At 44.3% G+C, this 23,179-nt stretch overlaps 1 protein-coding gene across 2 annotated transcripts; it reads right to left on the reverse strand.

Moving 5' to 3' along the window:
• Positions 1 to 9,318: 9,318 nt before the first annotated feature.
• Positions 9,319 to 19,068, reverse strand: FKBP1A (FKBP prolyl isomerase 1A). 2 transcript variants are annotated; one of them, XM_083146666.1, is made up of 5 exons: positions 18,911 to 19,068; positions 18,008 to 18,055; positions 10,404 to 10,516; positions 9,967 to 10,091; positions 9,319 to 9,759 (listed from the first exon to the last, which is right to left on the reverse strand). In XM_083146666.1, the coding sequence occupies exons 1-5, from the start codon at positions 18,945 to 18,947 to the stop codon at positions 9,753 to 9,755; spliced, it is 330 nt and encodes a 109-aa protein (XP_083002792.1). In that variant the 5' UTR covers positions 18,948 to 19,068; the 3' UTR covers positions 9,319 to 9,752. The 2 variants fall into 2 exon arrangements, with proteins under 2 accessions (XP_083002792.1, XP_083002793.1); XM_083146667.1 differs by having other exon boundaries at positions 9,938 to 10,091.
• Between the last annotated feature and the right edge of the window lie 4,111 nt (positions 19,069 to 23,179).

Below are 23,179 nucleotides of genomic sequence, written 5' to 3' on the forward strand. Positions count from 1 at the left end.
TGATGGTAGCCCTGGCTGCCAGGAGTAATAGTGCGTACACACGGGTGCAATTTCAGCACATATCGCTGGGAATATGGTCGCTGAGCGACCATATTGCCAGTGATTTGTGTGTGCTGTCGGCGATGAATCGCCGGGTGCGCGCTCCCGTGTGCAGCCCCTGATGGTCGCTGGATCAGCTATTTCCCTACCTCTTCCCCCGGCAGAGTCTCCTGATTATCAGTGACCATCTCTGGTCGCTGATGAACAGGAGAGACACTCAGCAATATATTGCTAGCAATATATTGCTGAGCAATATATCTCCCCCGTGTGTACGGGGCTTAACTCCAGAGTCCAGACACAGGCTCTGGTGGGGGAGATATAGTTAAGCAACTTAACCTGTGTCCTCATAGTACCTGCCCTAACCACCCCAGCCTCTTAAACACACCCATTACCTGCCATACTCTCAACTTTCTAGACATACAGACCAGGTACATATAGTACTGACCCTACCACACTCCTTCCGAACCCAGTGACATACAGTACACAAAGCAATCATTTTTTTGTTGGTACCAGTGTGTTTTATTTTGTTCCTTTTGAGGGCCAATGTGTTTGAGTTGTTTTCCTGTGGGGGGAAATGTATTTAATTTTGTTCCTGTGAGTGCCTATGTGTTTGTTTGCTTTTTTCTATGGGGGGTCAATGTGTTTTATAGTTTTCCACGGGGCTAATGTGTTGGGGTTTTTTTTCTATCGGGTGCTTGTGTGTCTGTTTTTTCTCCCCATGTTTTATCTATTTTTCTTGTGGGTGCCAATTTGTTTATTTTGTTTATGTGAGGGCCAATGTGGCGTTTTTTTTTTTTTTCTTTTCCTGTGGGGGCCATGATGTTTTATTTTTAAGTGGAGACCAACGTGTTTTCTTGTGTGTTTTTTCATATAAGGAAGGCTGAAGCTCTGACTCGAATCAGGCCCTATGAAGCAGGGTCCTCTCTCCCTCAACATACCACACCCCCTTAACAGACTGCACCCCCATTAGGACTGCCTCCATACATTTCCCAGGCTGGTTTTCCATCCCAATGTGCCCCTGGTTTCTCCAGTTGTACCACAGCTAATTATAATGTCAGGGCTGATCTAGAAGCCCCTGCAACAATTTCACTCATGTTTAATGGTGTCACCAGCAGCTTACTGCAGCCAGAAAATGGTTAGAGTGAAAGCAAAGGTACTTGTGTACGAGCACGGCGCCCACGATATTTGGTCGCACAACTTTTTATCGCATTGCATGGCATACACCCGATGAGATGAGATGCGGTTTAAAATTGTATAAGCCCCTATACGATGTTTAATTGTATAAGCACCCTAATGGGGGCTTACAATGTTAAATGCACCCCCATGTTACCCCCACTATGAACGTGAACCCGAAGCGTGGCGAGTGGTGGCGGTACGCGTCCTCCGACCTTTTCATACCCCCACTATCCACGTCGGCGTGAAGTTGATTTTATATAGTGTGGCGAGCGCAGCGAGCCACCGAGCCCGAAGCGTGGTTAGGGGACGCGTAATACCTGTGAAGTAATGCGCGTCCCCTCGCGGGGCTCACCACACTACGGGCTCACTGCGCTCGCCACACTATATAGAATCAACTCCATGCTGACGTGGATAGTGGGGGTATGAAAAGGTCGGAGGACGCGTACCGCCACCACTTGCCACACTTCGGGTTCACGTTCATAGTGGGGGTGGCGTGGGGGTGCATTTAACATTTTAAGCCCCCATTAGGGTGCTTATACAATTTAACATCGCATCGCATTGTATGCCATATACAATTTTAAATTGTATACCATCGGGTGCCAATCGCGTCACATCGCATGCCTTATGGTCTGCGATGCGATGGGTGCCGTGATAGTACACAAGTACCAAAGCAAATGATTAAAGCGATATGTGCATGTGCTACTAACATTCATAAACGCACATGCATGGTGATTATAGCCGAAGGGGACAACCCCTCCGCAACTTAACTGATTCCCACCCCCGCCAGTATAGCCAGACTGCCACTTGGTAAATTATTGTCACAGGGGTTAACCACTTCTTAAATTAAAGGAAACGGAGTACCTGCTCCACCCTCAGCAATGGCTACATCCTCACATTTACCGAAGACAAAATTCTTATTATAGTGCCATGACCGCACACACTGCACGCAGGTGATTTACTTTGCACACTGATAAATACACCTACTGCCTATAAATAGCTTTGTCATGTGTTCTCACACCCACAGATAACACACTAGTGACATCACCAGCAAGAGACATGTGAGCTCTTGAACTTTAATACTCTGATAACAGTAAGTTTATACTGTTATTTCTGACATTTCTTTAATTTGAAGACTTTTATTATTGGGACAATTACATAAAAATGTCACTTAATCCAAAACTACAAATTTATTTAGTAACATAATTGTTTGTATGACATTGTGGCTAATGGCTGACAGGATTTTCAGTCAAACTTGGTCTGACACTGATCAGATATTCATCAGAGCTGATGCCTTTTCCAAAATGAAAGAGGTTCACATTCCATGGAGTTCCAAGATTTCCTTGTTGCCTTTTGAATCAGCCATTTTATAGGTTTCAGCAATTTTTGTTGAACCAAAAAATGGCTGCATACACTATGGGCCTTAAGGTGCCCATACACTATACAATTATTGTATCCAATACCGCATCTAAAGGTGCCCACAGACGCTACAATTATCGAATGCGTTTTGTACTTTTTAAGCACAAATTGCATCTTATGTACAATTATTGGATGGTGATTATGGGCTTGTGCGATGCTGTATGTCTAAAATTGTATGTCTAAAAAAGTACGTGCTGCACGTACTTTTTAGACTACATCTGAAATTTAACATTACAAACATGGGTTCATCACATCGCATCGCATGCAACCAAGTGCACATCTCATAGCAAGCTGGAAGAAAAATTGTATAGAACCATTGTACAGACAAAAACGCATAGCACAGTACAATTGTAGCGTCTGTGGGCACCTTCAGTTTTGCGATAAGATGAGATCTAGTACAAAAACATACTTTTTTGTACTAGATCTCATCTCATCTCATTGCAAAACAGAGATGCGATATTGTATCCAATATTGGATACAATAATTGTATAGTGTATGGGCACCTTTAGACCTAGTGGTCTGATTCATTTTTTTTTTTTTTAAAGTTAGGGGGCATTCACTTAATATTTTATCTAGGAGCGGTAAACTTTTACTTTTGAATTGCATGATGACTATTTTTTTTTTAAGAATTCCTAATTGTTCCTATTGAGTTTCATTGAACATTTTTGAATGTGCTTCATCATTTTTTCCAATGACTTCATTCCCACCAATTTGTTAGCAGGTATCACACTATCAATTATTTTCTGAAAACAAGACGTTCAATAAACCCTTTTAAGTATTTATTGCAAAATATTTGTTTGATGTATTTTCCGCCTTTATATCTAAATAAATCTCAGCCTGATAAGAGTAGCAAAATGAGGTTATCTTTTTTTTTTTTTGTTAATCCTTAAGTGCATACACTATCCTTTGTGAGGTTTTCTGGTACTTGTTTAGTTTCACAGCGGCAGCATGGCCGCGTGCTACTTCGCGCCCCGCAAGGGGACTCAGATGTGCGGCCATGCTGCCGCCGTGAAACTATACAAGTACCGGTTTTCTCATTTAGAACAGTATATGTGTGTCCCCTTCACGATATTATACTGGGGAGAACAGTCTTCAAGTTACTTCCTTCTATACCAACCACATCTTCAGTGTTGCATTTCAAATCTCTATGGTTAAGGGAACTAGAACCCCATAATACTATTTTCTGGCCACAAATAGTCATGTTTGAGGGAGGGTTGAATGGGATTCTAGCTATATTATGCAATAATACCGGTTTGAAAGCACTTTTTGCTCTTTGACCATGGACCCAAGATCAAAATGATTGTTTCCTTAGTTTAATCTTCAGTTACAGTCATCTCTTATAAGATGACCTCCACCACCCCCTCTCCAAATTTGATCTTTTCACTCCTTTGGTAGCAATTTGTTCAACAAAGTTTTTGAAAAGCAGAAATAAATTGTGAACTGCATTTTGTTCTCTCAGTATTTACAAACATTACACACCATATAAGCACCCTCATACAGCAGGTACATTGTTTAAAAGGTATAGAAGGAAAACAATCCCCACACCATGTCTGCCATGTTGTGTTTTAAGTGGATTGTAAAGTAGAGATATGGCCTGGAACCTACGCCTACAACAACCATCTTGATCCTGTATGAGCAGCTAGGCTTGTTATAGTTTATAACACTTACAGAAATCGACAGTGATGGTTTCAGTTATGGATAGGTATGTTTTAATTTAATGAAATTCATGGTTTTAACTTATTAATACTCCTTTTACACTAAAATGCGGTGTCGCACCTGGGTTTTTGGACCCAGCTTCAACCCAGGTGCGACCCCGCATCTGCTGCCTTTTACACTGTTGCGGCGGTGTAAACGGAGTATTAGTAAGATCAAGGCTTGTGTTTGACCCATTAACAGAAAGAGAAGGGGGAATTGCCAGTTGGGTGGCACCTGTTAAGAGTGTAACATGTTGCCTATTACTGCTGTAAAACTTGCTCAAGAAGCTAGATAACTAGTTACAAACATTCTGCGTGAATACACAAGTCAATAGTCTTCATTCTTACATTTCTACCTTTTAACTTGAATAGATTCCATCAACTTTATTGATATAGTTGATCTTACTTTCCTTATTATATTTGTTTGACCCATTAGTGTCCATCATACACTGTCTGCCAAGCAGCTGTAATAAAATAGCCATACACCAAAATACCATCTATCCTTCCTTCTCTATCTCAAACAGCTGCATCATTCACCACAACCTACTACATGATTAATTACCTCCATCAATTAAAGCCTAGCATAACTCAATTAAGGCCACCAGTACTGTATTATGCCCTGCCACTTTCTCCCCAATTCAGTCGTCTTTAAGTTATCGCCATCCCTTCTCACAACTAATTAAAATGTACAGTTCCTTCCTACAATAACCACTACGCTTTTTATCCAGGTCAGTGTTTCCAAACCTGTCCACAGGGACCACTGATTGCCCAGGTTTAGTGATATCCATGCTTGAGTTCAGACTTGAAGCGCAAAATAATTGTGGTACTAAAAGACACTTAGGGGGATATTTACTAAGCTGTGAGTTCTTTTTCACATGGGATGTTGCTATTGGCAACTAAATACTATTTTCTATTATCTTCTAGAAGGTGCTAAATAATTCAGTACTTGTGTATTAGCCAGGCGCCCGGTACGTAGTTAGCGTAGCGGTCCTGTCAGAATCAGCGTAATTTTCCTGCGGCCAGCATAGTCAGTCAGAGCCAGCGTTGTTAGCCAGAAGTAGCGCCGTGAGCGTCCCTGTCAGAACCAGCGTAGTCAGACAGTCAGTGTCCCTGTCATAGCTGAAGGTGAAGTGCATGTGTAATGGCTGCAGAACCTGTGACAATGTTCATTACTGTCTCAGATGTAGGATATGGCAGGTGTGAATGTGTTCCTGAAACACTCCCACTATCCACACCAGCCCAAAGTGTGGCGAGCACAGCGAGGGGACGCGTTATGCGTCCTCCCGACCGGTTCATACCCCCACTATCCATGTCGACGTGGAGTTGATTTTATGAAGTGTGGCAAGCGCAGAAAGCCCCACGAGGGGACGCAGATTACTTCACGTGTTCACAAATGCCTCCTTTATTGTGCATAGGGCGCACTTGCGCCAGCATACCCCCTTTATGCATGAGGCCCATGTGCTAATAATTATTGAGATGCACCTGCATCTCAGACAGCTGGAGCAGTTCTCACTAGGCTTGGCATGGATGCCGGGGACAGAGCCGGGCTGCCACGGAGTCACTACACTAGGCAGCCATTGGACTACGCAGACAGTGTGGCCTACCCTACGCACGTATGCTAATTGGGCGCCCGACTAATACACAAGTACCAATAAGTAAATTCTGATTGATATCCCATACAAACATTCGATTTGAAATAGAACTCCCATCTGCGTCAGTTTCCCCCTTAAAGTGCTCCAGTATGTACAAACTTTATACCTGGGCTGTTCCATGAGGAATGTTGTTGGAAATCCATGTACAAGGTGGAGGACATAGTGTTTCTAGTGTACACTGCACTGTACTACAAATGAGCATATTAATATAACTACATTGTGATCGTATCATCTTTTGATGCTTAGAGAAAATATTAATGGTGGCAGAACCCATACAGCACCAGCTCTGCATAACCTAATGTCACCCATACGTAATCCTGCAACCCAGAATACAGGTGTAAATGTATGAAGCAGAAATTAGGGTGTAAGTGGTTTCCATTGCAGCCAATTAGCTGCAATGTATAATTTTATAGAATGCAGTGAGAAATGTTACTTCAAAGCGGATTGGTTAATATAGCACACTACGCCACAGTTCTACTCCTTGCACAGAAGCCTTATACTCATGAGAGTACATAGTAATGACCAAAGCTCTGTGCCCACCACAAACGTCCTTGTGGAACAATAAATGCCTTATGCATACCACAATAATCATACTGTTCCCAGCATGCATTTCATGTCCACTTCATAGTCATGCCTAATTACCTGCCTCGTAAGACTTGTCTGCATGAGACTATTGAACATTTTAAAACAGCAAGATAGCAGCATCCATCTCCCACAACTTACATATGGCTTACCTTATATCCCTCTATTAGTGGTAGCTACAAGACCCTGAACTTAAGCAAGAAGAATGGGCTATTGGTGTAGAGACACTTGCAATGTAAGCCAGTGTAAATAGTGTATTGGTACTTGTGGAGTATCACGGCTCCCATCGTATGCCATGTGTAGTGGCACCCGATTTTGCACTGAAATGCATCAAAATGCATTGAAATGTGTATTAAACTTGTGAAATGCCCCCAAATGCCATTTTTCATAGTGCACCACCCCCACTATCAACCCGAAGCGTGGCGAGCGCAGCGGTACGCGTCCTACGACCTTTTCATACCCCCATTATCCACGTCGGCGTGGAGTTGAGAATAGAAAGTGTGGCGAGCGCAGCGAGCCCGAAGCGTGGCGAGCGCACGCGGATACCTGTGAAGCCCGCGAGGGGACGCGTATAGCTGTGAAGGTATCCTCGTGCGCTCGCCACGCTTCGGGCTCGGTGGCTCGCTGCGCTCGCCACACTTTCTATTCTCAACTCCACGCCGACGTGGATAGTGGGGGTATGAAAAGGTCGTAGGACGCGTACCGCCGCCGCTCGCCACGCTTCGGGTTCACGTTGATAGTGGGGGTGGTGCACTATGAAAAATGGCATTTGGGGGCATTTCACAAGTTTAATACACATTTCAATGCATTCTGATGCATTTCAGTCCAAAATCGGGTGCCATCGCATGCCATCCGATGCGATCGCATACGATTTTTGAGCAAAAATGCTCAAAAATCGTATTGCATCGTATGCCACTATATATCGTATAGATTTTTAGCATACAATCAGCATACGATGATGATCGTGGGAGCCGTGATACTCCACAAGTACCCATGTATTTAGGCTAGAGGTTTATTATTTAAATTACACAGCTTCTATTATTTGCAGTGTCAGTGGTTTGTCACTAGGACAGGAGCATGAAACTCACACGGCTTCACACAGGAAGGGAAACATAGGGGCAGATTTATTAATCTAGGTAAAGTAGCTCATACTGTATCATCAAATCAGCTCCTATCGGTCATTGTCCAAATTCAGCCTGCACCTTGACAGTTCGGGGCTGATTGGCCAGCCACTTCACAGAGCTCAATAAATATGCCCCATAGTGACATAGCCGTCATTCAAAATATTCTGCAGGAAGCAGAATATACACGGATGTCCCTTCCCCCCCCAACTACAGCAATCCTTCCATAATATTCAGCAATTTGTATGTTAATCTTGTATGGCTAGATGCAAGGTGTGCCACTTAGTACACATGTGTGCACACAAAGCTACTCACAAATGCCATACTATCTGGCAGTTCACTGCATTTCAGATAGCCCTGATCACACCAGATGATGCTGATAATTTAATCAAACAACACACAGCCTTAATCCCGATACACACTAGCCCTGGGGTAGCCAACCCTAGTCCTCGAGAGCTACCAACAGTGCATGTTTTGCAGCTCTCCTCACAGAATCACAAGTGAGCTAATTAGCTCCATCTGTGTATCTTTTAAAATGTGTCAGTTATTAATGAGTGCAGCAGCTAAGTTGTCTGGAAATTGTGAACTGTTGGTAGCTCTCATAGGCTAGGGTTGGCTACCACTGCACTAGACCAGGCATTCCCAGCCACGGTCCTCAAGGCACACCAACAGTGCAGGTTTTGTAGATATCCAGGCTTGAGCACAGGTGACTTAATTAGTATCTGAGGGATTCTGATTAAACCATCTGTGCTGAAGCCTGGATATCACTAAAACCTGCACTGTTGGTGTGCCTTGAGGACCGTGGTTGGGAAAGCCTGCACTAGACTATGAGTGCAGTTGATATAGTTAACTATAGTAGCAGTGCCTCTAGATCAGGGATAGCCAACCCCGGTCCTCGAGAGCTACCAACAGTTCACATTTTCCAGACAACCTAACTGCTGCACAAGTGCCCTCATTACTGATTGACATTTTAAAAGATCCACAGGTGGAGCTAATTACTACACTTTTGATTCTGTGAGATTTGGAAAACATTAACTACTGGTAGCTCTTGAGGACTGGAGTTGGCTACCCCAGCTCTAGACTTATGGGGCCTACACACAGAGAGATTTTGTGAGCATTCTGTGCAATGCTAGATCGCTCAGCACACATCGCTGCACAGCTATCTGTAAATTCCAGTGCTCTCCATGAGAACACCGGCCCTGACACGGTCGATAGCGATGCGTGGGACCACACATTGCGATGCCCCTACACACACAGCGATGTAGGGGCATTTTCTAGCGAGATTGCTTAGAAAATGACCGGTGATTGCTACATGTGTAGGCCCCATAACCGTGTTGAGGGTACACAATGAACAGGTTGTTCGTCATATAGCCAAAGTCCACGTGCATGTCCAGCAGACAGCAGTGGTCATTAACGGCAGTGTATGCACTACACAATTAATTTTTTCTTCAAGATATTGCTCAGAGGAGACCTTCTGAACAATATCTTTACATTTCTTGTCTAGTGTAGATGGTGTTTTAAATACTCTCTATAGCACAACTACTTTGTATATTTGGCTTGCAGAACATGCTAGAGAACTATTATGTGGTTTATGTTCTTTATTGTGATGGCACAGTAGAGACAGGAGACTTCCAGAGATAGAGAAAAAGCTGTTTAATGTGGATTGTGCACACTGGGGGCTGCATGCAACGCAGACAGGACCAGCCACATAGGCAAAGCAGTGCAGAGGCAGACAGTTCCAGTATAGCTAGAGGGAACTTTAATAGAGCTGTCTGAACTCCTCTGGTACATTTAGATTGGTGGCTGCCATGCTCAGGTGGTCAAAATTAGAGCAAAACTCCACCCTTTTACAGAGCTGTGATGTTATTGGCCGGATGTGGATTAGGTGTTTCTCACAGTCTTCTTAACCTTTTCAAACATTGAGTGGGATTGCTTCGTTCCACCCCAGCCACCCAGGTAGAAAGACAAAAAAGGCATTATGTAAAAGTGTGAAGGAGGCTAGGGTTAGGCCGCATGTCCACTGTGTTCTGTACTCTTGCTCACACGGAAAAATAGTTGGAGGCAGACAGCTCTCAGCACCTAGAAAATAGGTGGGGGAAAAATAAAAAGAAGAGGGAAGTCAGACAAGGAGGGAGAAATGGAACAGCTACAAAGAATGACAAGAGGAATCACAATGGGGCAGACGGCATAAAGAGAGCAGACATTGGTCTACAGACAAAGGAAGGCCAGACAGAACAGATAATTGTGCATCACATACCAACCCCTCTAGGGTCAACTGACACCTACTCCAGTCGAAGTAACTCCACATCAAAAATAAGTGTGGCATTGGGTGGAATGATGCCAGGGTGTCCTGTGCTGCCATATGCATAATCCGGGGTGCATGTCAGACGCGCCTTTTGCCCCACACTCATCTGTGAAGTGATAAACATGAAGATGCTTAAAGTTTGCTTAAAACACCCTCATAAACCCATATACAGCAGAAGCAGACATTTTCTAAGGTAAACCTAGATTCATGGAAGGTGCAGACCATGAACAGACTAGTTCCCTTATGCCTCATACCAATCAATTTGATGGCTAAATACTGGTAAACCAAACGGCTGACATCGCAGTAATTTAGATGATGGATGCAAAACTTCAAGAACGTTTTTTTCAAACGCAGGCAGTCTTCAAATTAATACTCTCGATTGAGGTATCCCCTGAGAGTTACTCCATTACAAAATCACCTGTGCAACACCTTCGTCCCAGCCACGGATCACCTCATTCCTTCCGATATAGAAAGAGAAGGGCTTGTTTCGGTCCCGAGAGGAGTCAAACTTCTTTCCGTTTTCCAGATACCCTAAAAAGGCAAAGCAGATTAACAAAAGTTTTGCAGGCTGAAATCAGGCAATTTTCTAGCTAAACTGTACAAATTATATGAGATTATGATTAGACCACTTTTTTTTTCTCTCTTTTGTATAAGGATTTCTACCAGATGCCTGTTTACAGAGCTCACTATTTGGTAAAGTTGTCATTACCAAACTCCAGACAGACAGACTCCCTGTCAAGCGTGAGAGGTGGAAAATGTCAAACTATACAACAGCTTGTGGGTCTGACAAGCCAAATAAAAAGAAAGAAATGTAAAGTACCCATTAAATACTTAAAAAAAAAAAAAGCTTTTCTTAACTATGGGATGGAATCTAAAGGCCCATACACACTGGGTGATTTTGAGCAGAAAGCAGCTTAGCTTTGTCATTTGAGCTGCTGAAAAGCCGCCCAGTCTGTATGGAGCAGCTTTGATGCGTGCTACCGCATTTTCGCCGTCCACCTGCTGGTATTACTAGAAGATAAGCGATGAGGTGGATTGCTAAAGTCGTCGACCTCTGGGAAAATAGTTTAGAAAAAAAAATAAAGATTTTTTTGCTCTGTGTGTATGCACGGAGTGATTTCCCCCATCATCGCTGTCCATACACGCTGGGCAAAATCACCCAGTGTGTATGGACCTTAACAATCCTATTTCAGCCTCCTGGACATGTAAATACACATACAGTGGACTATGCATGAGTCCGAGATGGCTGATAAAATATCTTTTATTCAGCTGCACAGCATAAAAAAATAAAATACCATATGCCAACATACCGTATATACTCAAGTATAAGTCGACCCGAATATAAGCCGAGGCACCTAATTTTATCATAAAAAAACTGGGAAAACTTATTGACTCAAGTGGGACCCTCACTCGAGTATAAGCCATGGGGGGCTTTTTCAGCATAAAAAATGTTCTGAAAAAGTAGGCTTATACTCGAGTATATATGGTAAGTAGTTATAATAAAATGACTACTTGTTTTGTGAAATTAAGGGAACCTTTAACATTTGTTGGGTACACATATGAACAGTGCGTCAATCTAACAAAGTTCACACACTATAATGATATATTGTGGCTGTGTACATACTGCATGATATGCTGAACTATCAAACGATACATTAAGGTGGTAATGTTACAGCACTTCATTGTACATAGCATTGTTCCATCTGACATGGATAGATGCAACCAGAAAATTCAATGGATGAATTGGGAGGGGGTACACACTATACTATGGACGTATTGGCTAATATAGGGTATGGTCATGTGCCAGAATTTCACTCTTTAGAAAGAAAGATACAAATTCCAGATCCATGTAGGCTAACTGGACATCACAGAAAGACCAATAATTTTGATAATGAGAGACAGGAATTACAGTACAAGGTTTTGCAGCAGGAAGAGAGGCAGGATGCAACCCAGACTCCAGGAAAAACACAGCAGCCTGACATCCTGTACTGGAAAAGCAATTGTAATAGGAATGGCTCTGATTAGCAAATGGCAACATGCACAGTGCTGCTAACAATTTGATGGTCAGAACTGGAAGCTTCAAAAAGCCATTCTAGAAATACCATGACCTCCAATAATCGGATACTAGCATGAAGTCAAGAGTTACTTGCTCACAAGATAACAGCTTAGAAAGGGGGGGTGGACATGTAACAAGTTAGTATAAAATATATATGTATGGAGGCTAGAGAGGGCAGCAGAACTTAAGTAATTTCACATAGGGCAGTGAAAAAGGGCATAAGCCCCATACACACAGGGCAATTTAAGTCAATATTGCCAGGGGCACTCCCGCGACCAGCCCAGTACTGGTCGCTGGTGGGAGGAGCATGCTCATGCGACTTTCTCCTTCAGTGACTCAGTTTTCATCATTGACCATTGCTTGCCGCTGATGAAAACGGGACACTCCGCTATTTGATCGCTGGGCAACATGGTCAAAATCACTCAACAACCAAATCGCTCCCTGTGTACGGAGTCTTACAATGAGTAACTGCATCAGACAGCTGGTTTTCACTGGTTGCAAGAGGGCCAGAATGAACTGGGGAATTACATGTAAGCATGTTGATTAAAATCAGTCAGTTGGGTGAAAGGAACACGGAGTAAGGGCACAGGGTCCTCATCAGTTATAATTAATGGCTAAATTTCAATTGTTCAAAATTAAAAATAGGTCCTCCACACAGATTAGCACCGTGCACCTAAAGTGACCACAGAGGATGTATGGTAACCCATGCATCTCTCCAATAGAATTCTAACTAGCAACAGCTGACGTATAGGTGTGTGAGGGGTGGAGGGGTTTAGTGGCTTCTGTAGATAGTTCTGCACATTCCTAGTTTTACATGTGTTTAGTAGAATCTTGTAAGTGGAAATATATTGTGCAACATGATTTGCTGATGAGGAATCTCACATTACAACATATAAAACACGTATTTGATCTGTCGGGTTTAATAATTGTACTGTGACCTTCACTTTCAATATTTGCAATGTGTGGTGTCCGTTTAAATTAAGTTCCTGTTCAGTGATGGACGCATGTATCAAGGTGCGTATACACTGAGCCGATTTGGTCCTATTGCGACCAATTGGGCCGTTAAAATCGGACCAAAATCGTCTGTCCCTGACATGCCATCGGGTCCGATGTGCGGTCCTAAGCGAAATGGACCCAAGCAGGTGGACGGACCAGCTGGCCATCCGACCACCCGGCCTGGGACCTTCCTCCTGGCAGGAACGCATGTGATCCATCACAACAAATTGTGATGAATCGCATGCGTCCCTGCTGCCCGGGAAGGTCCTGGGCGGCTCGCAGGATATTGGGTGTCCGTACACCACAGAGACATCGCAGCAGTGCATGGGCACCTTTAGACTGCTGCTTTGTAAAGTTTGGGGACCATTGGCAAATAAGTGCATGTACAAGTGAAGAAGGTGCATTTGAGACTACCATTTATTTTAATTTGTTTCTCAAAAGGAAAGATATTTTTAAACCATTATGTCGCCAAGCTCTACAGTTTGTTTTATCTCAAATAATGTTATACCTTACTGTCAATGTAAAAGGTGCAATACAATTGTGCAGTGCGCCCCCTGCTGGGCATCTAACATTTAATTGTTGCTCTGATTAGATAACCATTAGCCATGGCAGACATTTTTTCTTGCTGCCTCCGGAGGGGAGAGAAAATAAATGTGTGAAAAGGCCATACATAGTATGGTCGCCTAAAGCACCCAAACGAGAACTTTAGTCAGGGCAAGCTGCTTCACGTGGCTAAATGCAAAGCTTTCAGGCATGTTAAATGCCAATTAGTCCCTGATCAGTGCAACAATTGAATAGCTCCAATAGACACAAAGATTGGGGTACAACTGAATCACTCCCAAAGAGCACATTTGCTTCAGAAAGTAAACAACATACCGTGGGAAGCTGAACACAGAAAGTCAGTTGTAAGTTAGGCTAGTGTCTCAGTGGTAATAGTATCCGGAATGCACACAAGCTACTTATTACATTACAGATTTCTCTATATTAGTTACTGTCTGTTGTAGTGTTCCCGCTAGGCTGCTTTAGTGGGGCACTGTGCCCTGCCCGATTTGTAAATGGCAAAATGCGCCCTGCTCCTCTGGCAGCACCCCGCTAAAACAGCCTGCCTCTGACCCCTCTGGTGTGACCGGGGAAGCCCGGCACCGCTGTAGATAGTGATGCCCGGCACTTCTCCGGCAGTGTAGAGCCTTTGAGGTGGCCATGCCCGCCCCCTTCAGTGACGCAGGAGGCCAGGCCCCCCCCCCCCCTTTTGACAGCGGCGGCCCGGGCACACCTCTTTTGTGCCGTTGGTGGGCCGGGACCGCCCAAAAAAGTGACGGTGGCTTGCCCAGTCCGCCACCCCTTACGATGCCCCCGTGCAGAGGCGTCCTGCCTGCCCTAGTTCCTAGAAGGAACACTATATCTCCTATATATTTGGCTACATCTGTCACTCAAAGTGGGTGTCTGTGTCTATAACGCTCTGTTCCTGGACTTTCCTCTTAATGTGTGATTGCCTTCATCTGTGCTGAACACCTTTCTGAGAAATTAACCTGTTTAAAACAGGTGATGGCAATCATACATTAAGGGGAAGTCTAGAAACAGAGCATTGTGTCCCTCCTGGAGAGGGTCATGTTGGGAGATATGTGACAGAGAACCAGCCCAGTGAGCCCACAGACAGTGCCAGACACCCACTGCCTTCCCATGTTGCCCAGCACTGCTACTCCACAGCCACCAGGTGAGCGCCCCCCTCCCGCGATTTGCGGCAAAACCTCCCCCCCGCGATTCGCGGCAAAAACACCCGCTCCCCCGCGACCCCCCCCTACCATGATTCGCAGCAAAAACACCCCCGCGACCCCCCCTCCCGCGATTCGCTGCAAAAAGAACCCCCCCACGACCCCTCCCGCAATTCGCGGCATAACTACCACCCCGCGACCCCCCCCTCCCGCGAATCGCGGCAAACCCTCCCCCGTGACCCCCCCCCCCGATTCGCGGAAAAAACACCCCCCCCCCCGCGACCTCCCTCCCGCGATTCGTGGCAAAAAGAACCCCCCCGCGACCCCCCCTTGCACGATTGGCGGCACCCCCCCTGCGACCCCCCTCCCGCGATTCGCGGCACCCCCCCCCCCGCGCGCAATTCGCAGCAGCCCCAGGATTAAATGGCACATGCAAAACACTGACATGGCTATGGTCGACAATGAAAAAGGTTGACATGAGTTTTTGAAGATTTATTTTTAATTTTTTTAATTTTTTCATATTCATTGTCATGTGTCGACATGGACACCAATGAAGTGGCACACTTATGTCAACATTTACATGTGTTGACCTTTCTGTGTTGATTTTTTCTTGTGGCGATTCGCGTCACACCCCCCCGCAACCCCCCCTCCCGCGATTCGCGGCACCCCCACGTGACCCCCCACCTCCCGCAATTCGCGGCAACCCCCCACGGAACCCCTGTGAACCCCGCCCTCCCGCGATTCGCGGCACCCCCCGTGACCCCCCACCTCCCGCAATTCGCGGCAACCCCACACCGGAACCCCTGTGAACCCCGCCCTCCCGCGATTCGCGGCGCCCAACCCCGCGACCCCCCCCTCCCGCAATTCGCGGCACCCCCCGTGATTCGCGGCAGCTCCAGAATTAAATTGCACATGGAAAACACTGACATGGCTATGGTCGACAATGAAAAAGGTTGACATGAGTTTTTGAAGTTTTTTTTTTTCATTTTTTGAATATTTTCATATTCATTCTCATGTGTTGACACTTATGTCAACATTTACATGTGTTGACCTTTCTGTGTTGATTTTTTCTTGTGGCGATTTGCGTCACACCCCTCCCACCCCCCCCCACAACCCCCACTCCCGCGATTCACGGCACACACACCTCCCCCGCGATTCTCGGCACCCCACCCCGCGACCCCCCCTCCCGTGATTCACGGCACACCCCCGCGACCCCCCCTCCCATGATTCGCCGCAACCCCCGCCCCGTAACCCCCCCTCCCGCGATTCGCGGCACCCACCCTCGCGGCCCCCCCTCCCGCAATTCGCGGCACCCCCCCGCGATTCGCGGCAGCTCCAGAATTAAATTGCACATGGAAAACACTGACATGGCTATGGTCGACAATGAAAAAGGTTGACATGAGTTTTTGAAGTTTTTTTTTTCATTTTTTCACCCACCCCCCGCGACCCTCCCTCCCGCGATTCTCTGCAATCCCTCCCCCCCCGCGATTCGCAGCATCCACCCCCCCACAACCCCCCTCCTGCAATTCGCGGCACCCCCCGTGACCCCCCCTCCTGCAATTCGCGGCACCCTCCGCGACCCCCCCTCCCGCGATTCGCGGACACCTAAGTTGCAATACAGGGCATCTTTCATACAATTCTAACCATATTTCTCATATACAAACGTTCACAAATTAAGGGGGCGCAGCCCCTTACGACGGTGTGAAGAGCGCCCGTAGGGCGCGATGAATCACCTAGTTGTAAAATATTGTTTGAATTCAACTTCTACTCATTGCATCCTGACTAGAGCTTCCCCATCTGAATACAAAAACATTAAAACTTGATCATTTCAGTGTTAAGCCTACGATGTTTGTAAAGCCATGCAGTGCTAACATAAGCTCAGATCATATACCCAGTTGTGCTATAGTGCTGTTAATGAAGGTCTAAAAGGTACCGCCACACAGAGCATTTTGGGATTTTGATGCGTTCTTCAACGCACATCACCTACACTTTCGCATTGCATCTAGTCCAAAATGCACACCATGCATATCATGTGTGGCCACCTTTACATGTACCCCTATACTATATATTAAAACGCTAATGCTGCTCCTCACCTCTACAGGAGGAATTTAAGAGACTGCACCTGCTCTATTCAAGCCCACACAGCCGCTGAGTTACGGTTATGTTGTTCAGTCATGTTGTGGTGCTGGGTACTAGTGATCTATGCACGATTCGTACTTTATTTTTAAATACTGAACCCTAAATATTTTACAGTGCTGGCACTGTGTAAAAAAAAAATAAAAAAAAAATATGGGGTTCAAGAACAAAGCTGGGTACATATCTTTTCAATCACTCAGTTGATTGTATAAATGCCCTTATGGGCTGAATTCCGGTTACGTTATAGTGGATCAACGATGTCTAGATAGACCACGCTTAGCCAGACCACTCTAGTTAAACACCTAAAGAAAGTGGACAGCGTCTAGAGCGACCATAACGAAAGTTGGCAGTAAGCATTAGGTCAACGGACGCGTGATCAACAGTCACATGTTCGACAAAAGTTTTTCGCATATTTTTGGTGGCTATGGCAACATAGGTCAACATAGACACCAAATAAGTGTACAGTGTCCCCTCACCATGCTGCGGGTATGGTGCCTCGCTACACTCTGCACACTATTATAAGCTAACTCTATGCCCACTTGGATGGTAAAGTATGAACCAAGTATGTCTAAAGCAAAAAAAAAAAATGCTTGTTGACATTGTGTCTGTCAATCACGTTCCCGTTGACCTAACGCTTGTGTCTAACTTTCGTTACTGTAAATCTAGACGCTGTTGAATATCTTTAGGCATTTAGATGCGTTCCACAAAGATTGGTCGACCATAACATGTCCGATCTAGACACCGTTGATTGGAGAAGCAGAATTCCACACTATGGCTGTCGCTAGCTATATCCTCCGTCGTCCTGCATGTACAAACAACGTGGGACATCAATAAAGACCCACGTCATGCGCATAAATATCTTTAATGTGCATATTGTTAGCAGAAAACGTCTAGTGTGCGCACCGTTACTCCTTGGCAGAGAAGCTATCTAGATAAACATATCTCGCTCTGTACCAATACAATACACTTGTTTAATTCCCAGCTCTGGTCTCTCTGCCAACCGGTTGCAACTCTTGATTGCATTTAGCAGTCTCACATTCTACATTTTAGCTATATTCAGATAATATTTACTTGATCAGAGGAACAAGATGCAACATTAATAAATAGCCACATTATACTTACCCACATAGTGTACAACTACCTTCTGTCCCTTCTTTGGGAATGTTTGCCCTAAGGGAGAATGGGAACATTAAAATCAGCATAATGTCATCTGAAATGCTTGCAAGTTCAACATATGGATGCTGTGGACTAAGTCATTAAAAGTGAGCAGGCAGTCTCGGATTTAATCGACTGGTGCAAGGTTTAGACAGTGCATTTTAAATTGCTAATTGAAATTAACAGTATCCACTTTATTCCTTCTGTTAATTAACCAAGATTATATTAAACCTAGCACAGCACCTAATCTTGTCTAATCCCTATAAATGCAAAATGTAGAGAACATGTGACTATTAAAAATAAAACCCTACTTAATGAATTTAAATATAACCTCAAAAAATATATACCAGACGCCTGCAGAACAGCCTGGAGGACCCCATCTGTCCCTAATCAGACAAAAGACCTCTACAGATGGCTCAAAAACGCACACAAAATGCAGTGTGACATTAGCCTACAGACACCAGGGAAGCATAGTTAATAAATGGGGGGGTTATACAAAAGAGACCCCTTACATGTAACACTGGCCTTGTAGGAGTGCTGATTTATTTGTCACCTTCTAAAAGGACAACGGGTGCGATGTACACCATGTAGATCGTATGTGGTCATGTATATACAACAGCCACCATTATACCCACCATGCTCTATGTTACATTTAAATAACATAGAGCAAGGCTGGGCCTCACTACTACTGGGTTACTGCACCCAGCATAATATAACCCCCCTCCCCGTATCACTTATATGGTATAACACACATACAGCCCTGTTGTGGCTCACGACCCTCCCTCCAGCAGCCACCCTACTGCAGCAATCACATAACTGGGCCACGGCAGAGCACCGCACCGCGGTTACACATAGGGAGGACAACATTACCGTCGCCGGGAGAGACGCTATCCACGGTTACTCCCATCCCGGTCTCCGACAATAGCAGATGCAGACCAAATAAAAAAAACAGGCGCCGCCGCCGCGTCGGGATACACTGAGAGCGCAGTGACGTAGCGGGCACAGAGGGCGGAGGCGCCGCATACGATTCCCTCACCCTATTGGCTCTCTGTTAGTTAGTGCTCGGATGGCGTCACGGCGGCATTTTCCTGAAAGACGCATTGCTGGATGGCGGATGTGACGCGGTAATCGGCCATTTGAAATGCTGGCAACATTCTGCTCCAGCCGTTCAGCAGAAAGGCGGTTCCCGGGTGGGGTTCCCACCTGAAAAATGGCCGCCCGAGATGCGGTAACGCATGTTCACATGACCCGGGGCCATGTTAACGAAGTCCTTTGTTTGGTTTGGATTATTGCGTTCTATGCAAGCTATTTAGAAATCTGTGTAATGGACGCTATGAAGGATCATGGTACTTGTGAATAATATCCTAGGGCGCTGTTTACAGGAGCTATATTATCACAATCATGCCGTTGTTTTGGATAAATGTTACGGAAACAGGGAGCCACTAAAAACCACCACAGTACTGTACAATAAAACTCACCATCATTACCATGAATCATGCTTAGTTTTTAAGATTTACCCATCCACTAGGTCTACACAAAGGTGTAAATGTATTTTGACATGTCATTTCCAACCAGCATTGACCAGTTGAATAGTTGTCATTGCCAGAGACTTATTTAAATATGCACATTTTAAGACACCTAAGGGTACAATATACTTTCATATCAATTGCTATTATAGATATTGCAGTACTATAAAATCTGTGCAGCAAATATATAAACCCCTAATATTACACAAATCCTATAGAAAGGAATTTCAAAAATACAAAATCCAAGCTCTATTGCGTACTGAAAGTTCAGTAATTTATTCACCTTCCAAACATACTGCACTTACATATCAGCAGCATGGTATAATGTTCTTGGTTATACCAACTGTGCTGAAAAAAAACTACATGCAAATATCACACCAGACTGAAATGCTTTAATATATAACTAGTTTCATTACACATTGAGTTAGGGTTCAAAGCCTTATTAATGTCATTGTATCCTGAATATGCTGCCAAAATATCTCAATATTATTAGTACTTGAACAGATTAGTGACAAAACTTATGTTGCATAAACACTAGGGTCACAAGCCGTCTTTCTACCAGGTTCCTATCTTTGTAGAGCTTGCATGTAACCATGCAGATTACCTTTGAGTACTCAATTTTCCTCCCAAATTACAATATCGGTAAGGCAGTGAGTCTCAAACTCAGTCCTCAAGGCCCCAAACTTCATCTTTTCCAGGTCACCCAGCAGTTGCACAGGTGTATTCATTACTCATTAAAGCCCCAGACAAGAAAGTATAAGAAATCTCTCAGAAGGGCCCTTTTGAGCAGCATCTTTTACTTTCTCGTCTAATGTTTACTCAATATCGTTAAGGACTGTGCAGTTCAAAGGAGGGAGGACCTATAGGACAATCACCTCCCCCACCCACCGGCAAGTGCATATGCACGTGCCGATGCCAGCACCCCACCAGATCCCCTCTGCCACCAACATCGGCAGCCTAATGTGTACGACAGGACTTAACACATTTTGAGTTGTCATTCTGTAAGACCTATAAATTATGCACTGCTTGGGGTCCTGAGGAAAGATTTTAAAGAACCTGTGCAAGAGGTTCCCAAAAGAGGCCCTCAAGGCACCCTACAGGTACAGGTTTTAAAGATATCCATGGCTCAGCAAAGATTTAAAAAGGAATAGACTGAGGTACTAATTAAGTGAGCTGTGGACCATCATTAATATACTTAAAACCTGGCCTGTTATGCTGGGTACACACTGGCCAAGATATCAGCCGTTCATTTAAAACAGCCGATATATAGCTGGTCAGTTATCCATTGTGTTCCAGCAATCGATGTTGTTCACAGACATATTGCATACAACCGATGGATGATATATTTAAATATACATTCACTCATCGTGCTGCGTGTACAGGCAATCTGCCGACCACTCATATACCCGCTGCACAAGCCAGCGGTGACTGACCGCACAACTGGACAGGTGCATGTAAAACCCCACCCAGTTTTGGCATCAGTCACGACTGATAAGGCAGTGTGTATGCAGAATACACTGCCTGATCGATCTGCAGATCGATTTGTCAGTATGCAATGAATATGGATTTGTCAAAATCACAGAATTTTTTTTAGCAGCAAAATATAAGGTTTGTCCAAAATTGACAGTTTTAAGAAAAAGCTCATTATCACATTCCCCAAGTTTTTTTTTTGGGTTAACACTGATTAGGAAAGCAATAGGTGGGTTGCCATTAATAGCTGACAACGAGCACTTAATTCATTTTTTTTTCCACAGTAACATGGTCACTTCAGTGGACGCCATGCAATACCAAGATACATACTGCGTGCTAGGTTTATCATGGCACATAGACCTAGTATTGGGTTTTTTTGTTTATAAAATAGCCATATATGCCACTTTTAACATCCGATAGCCTTATATTTACCATTATGTATAACTTTCACTTTAAAATTTTTAAATGATTGAATTTTTTTTTTTTTAGTAGAAACGGTTGTGGCTGTGGTTTTTGTGACAGATGCTTTTATTTTCTCCAGACATAAAGAGCATCAAGTTAAGCCCCGTACACACGGGGAGATATATTGCTCAGCCATATATTGCTAGCAATATATTACTGAGCAATATATTTGCTCAGTGTCCCCTTTTCATCAGCGACCAGAGATGGTCGCTGATGAAAAGTAACCTCAGCAAGCTCCTGCGACCAGCGATTAGAATGGGGCAGAAAACGGGAGCGCGCACCCGGCGATTTATCGCCGGGGCACACTCCCATCACTGGCAATATGGTCGCCAGTGACCATATTTCCAGCGATTTCAGCCCCTATCGCCCCCGTGTGTACACAGCTTGAGAAATATAGGTGCAGACTGGCATATTATACACATGGTGGGGAGTTGATCTCATGGCTAGTACCCACACAGATGCAAAGTACATCTGCATGCAGTGTTTTGAGCCAGTGTTTTCATGATGAGTCTCCAATTTGCATACTAATGGCAGTATTAATTACCTACAATCACTGATTGCGAGTAACTGGCTTACTGGGGGCTATCCAATTAGCCTCTGCTTGCCAGTCTAAGCGAAGTCCACAAAATCAGCCCTGTTTGAGAGAAAATTGGGCTGCCGAAAACATGCACGTTTCACTCAACCCTTAGTGTTTTGGGGAGAAAATGTGCTTTTTAAAATGGAGTGATCCAATTGGATAACCCCATAAACATTGGTGAAACATCGGAAAAAGTGAAAACTCACTCCCAATGTTTTAATCGGGAGCAATTGGATATCCCTTAACATTATATTCCATTTGTGAAAGAGGCTAACTTTCTAGGTATGACGCAAACATTTCTGTTATAAATACGGAGGACGTTTTTGATTGTGGATGAATATATACATAAATAGTAAAATAACATATATTGTTTTCAATTTAGAGGATTTCTTATTTCTGGAGAAAACAGTACATGAGGAGAACAAATTGTAACAATAAGACATTTTTTTATTCTACGGTTAAAATACTGTTGTATAATAAGGTTATTTTTATATTGCAGATGCACTCGAGTTGACATACTGTATGTACAACTCTTTTGTTTTTGTTTAAAGAATTCTTAAGAGCCCTGAAACTAATAACATTTAGAAAAAAAAAAAAATCTACCTGCCGAATGGTTTCTGCCCACGGGCACTCTAATATCATTTCAGCTCCCTACTCCAGGGGGTGGCAAGCTTAAACGTGCAAAAAGTCACCCATTTGAACCAATGGGACTTTTCACGTTGCGCCAATTAGTTTGGTCGGATTTAGCTAATTTGGAAAGTTGAACCAGACGATAATGAGTGCGATCAATTGAACATTGAACAGCAATGACTGTAGATGGGAGATCTGGCACGATAGAATTGAATTCTGGCCACTGAATGTACTCCAATTGCTACACATCTAGTTTGTGAAAAATTCTACAAAGAGAGGAGACCCCTCTACTTGTCTTGAATATACTAACTTTGCACACAGTTGTGTAACACTATATAGCAAAACCCTTCAACTTTGCAACTAGTCAGGGTTCAGTGTGTGGTGCACATTGGTCCAGGGTGGTCCTGTGCCACACACCTTGCACCCACAAGAGATCCACCATCTGTGTAAGGGTCATCCCAGAGATGACATCTT

The sequence above is a fragment of the Crinia signifera genome, chromosome 6, assembly GCF_055691185.1.
Source record: "Crinia signifera chromosome 6, ASM5569118v1, whole genome shotgun sequence".
Classification (NCBI taxonomy): domain Eukaryota; kingdom Metazoa; phylum Chordata; class Amphibia; order Anura; family Myobatrachidae; genus Crinia; species Crinia signifera.

Coding starts and splice junctions, on each gene's coding strand:
- FKBP1A (XM_083146666.1), bottom strand. CDS start 18,947: ATGGGAGTAACCGTGGATAGCGTCTCTCCCGGCGACG. Junction 10,517..18,007: donor GGTAGTTGTACACTATGTGG/GTAAGTATAATG, acceptor TTGCCTTTTTAG/GGTATCTGGAAAACGGAAAG. Junction 10,092..10,403: donor GGGACGAAGGTGTTGCACAG/GTGATTTTGTAA, acceptor ATCACTTCACAG/ATGAGTGTGGGGCAAAAGGC.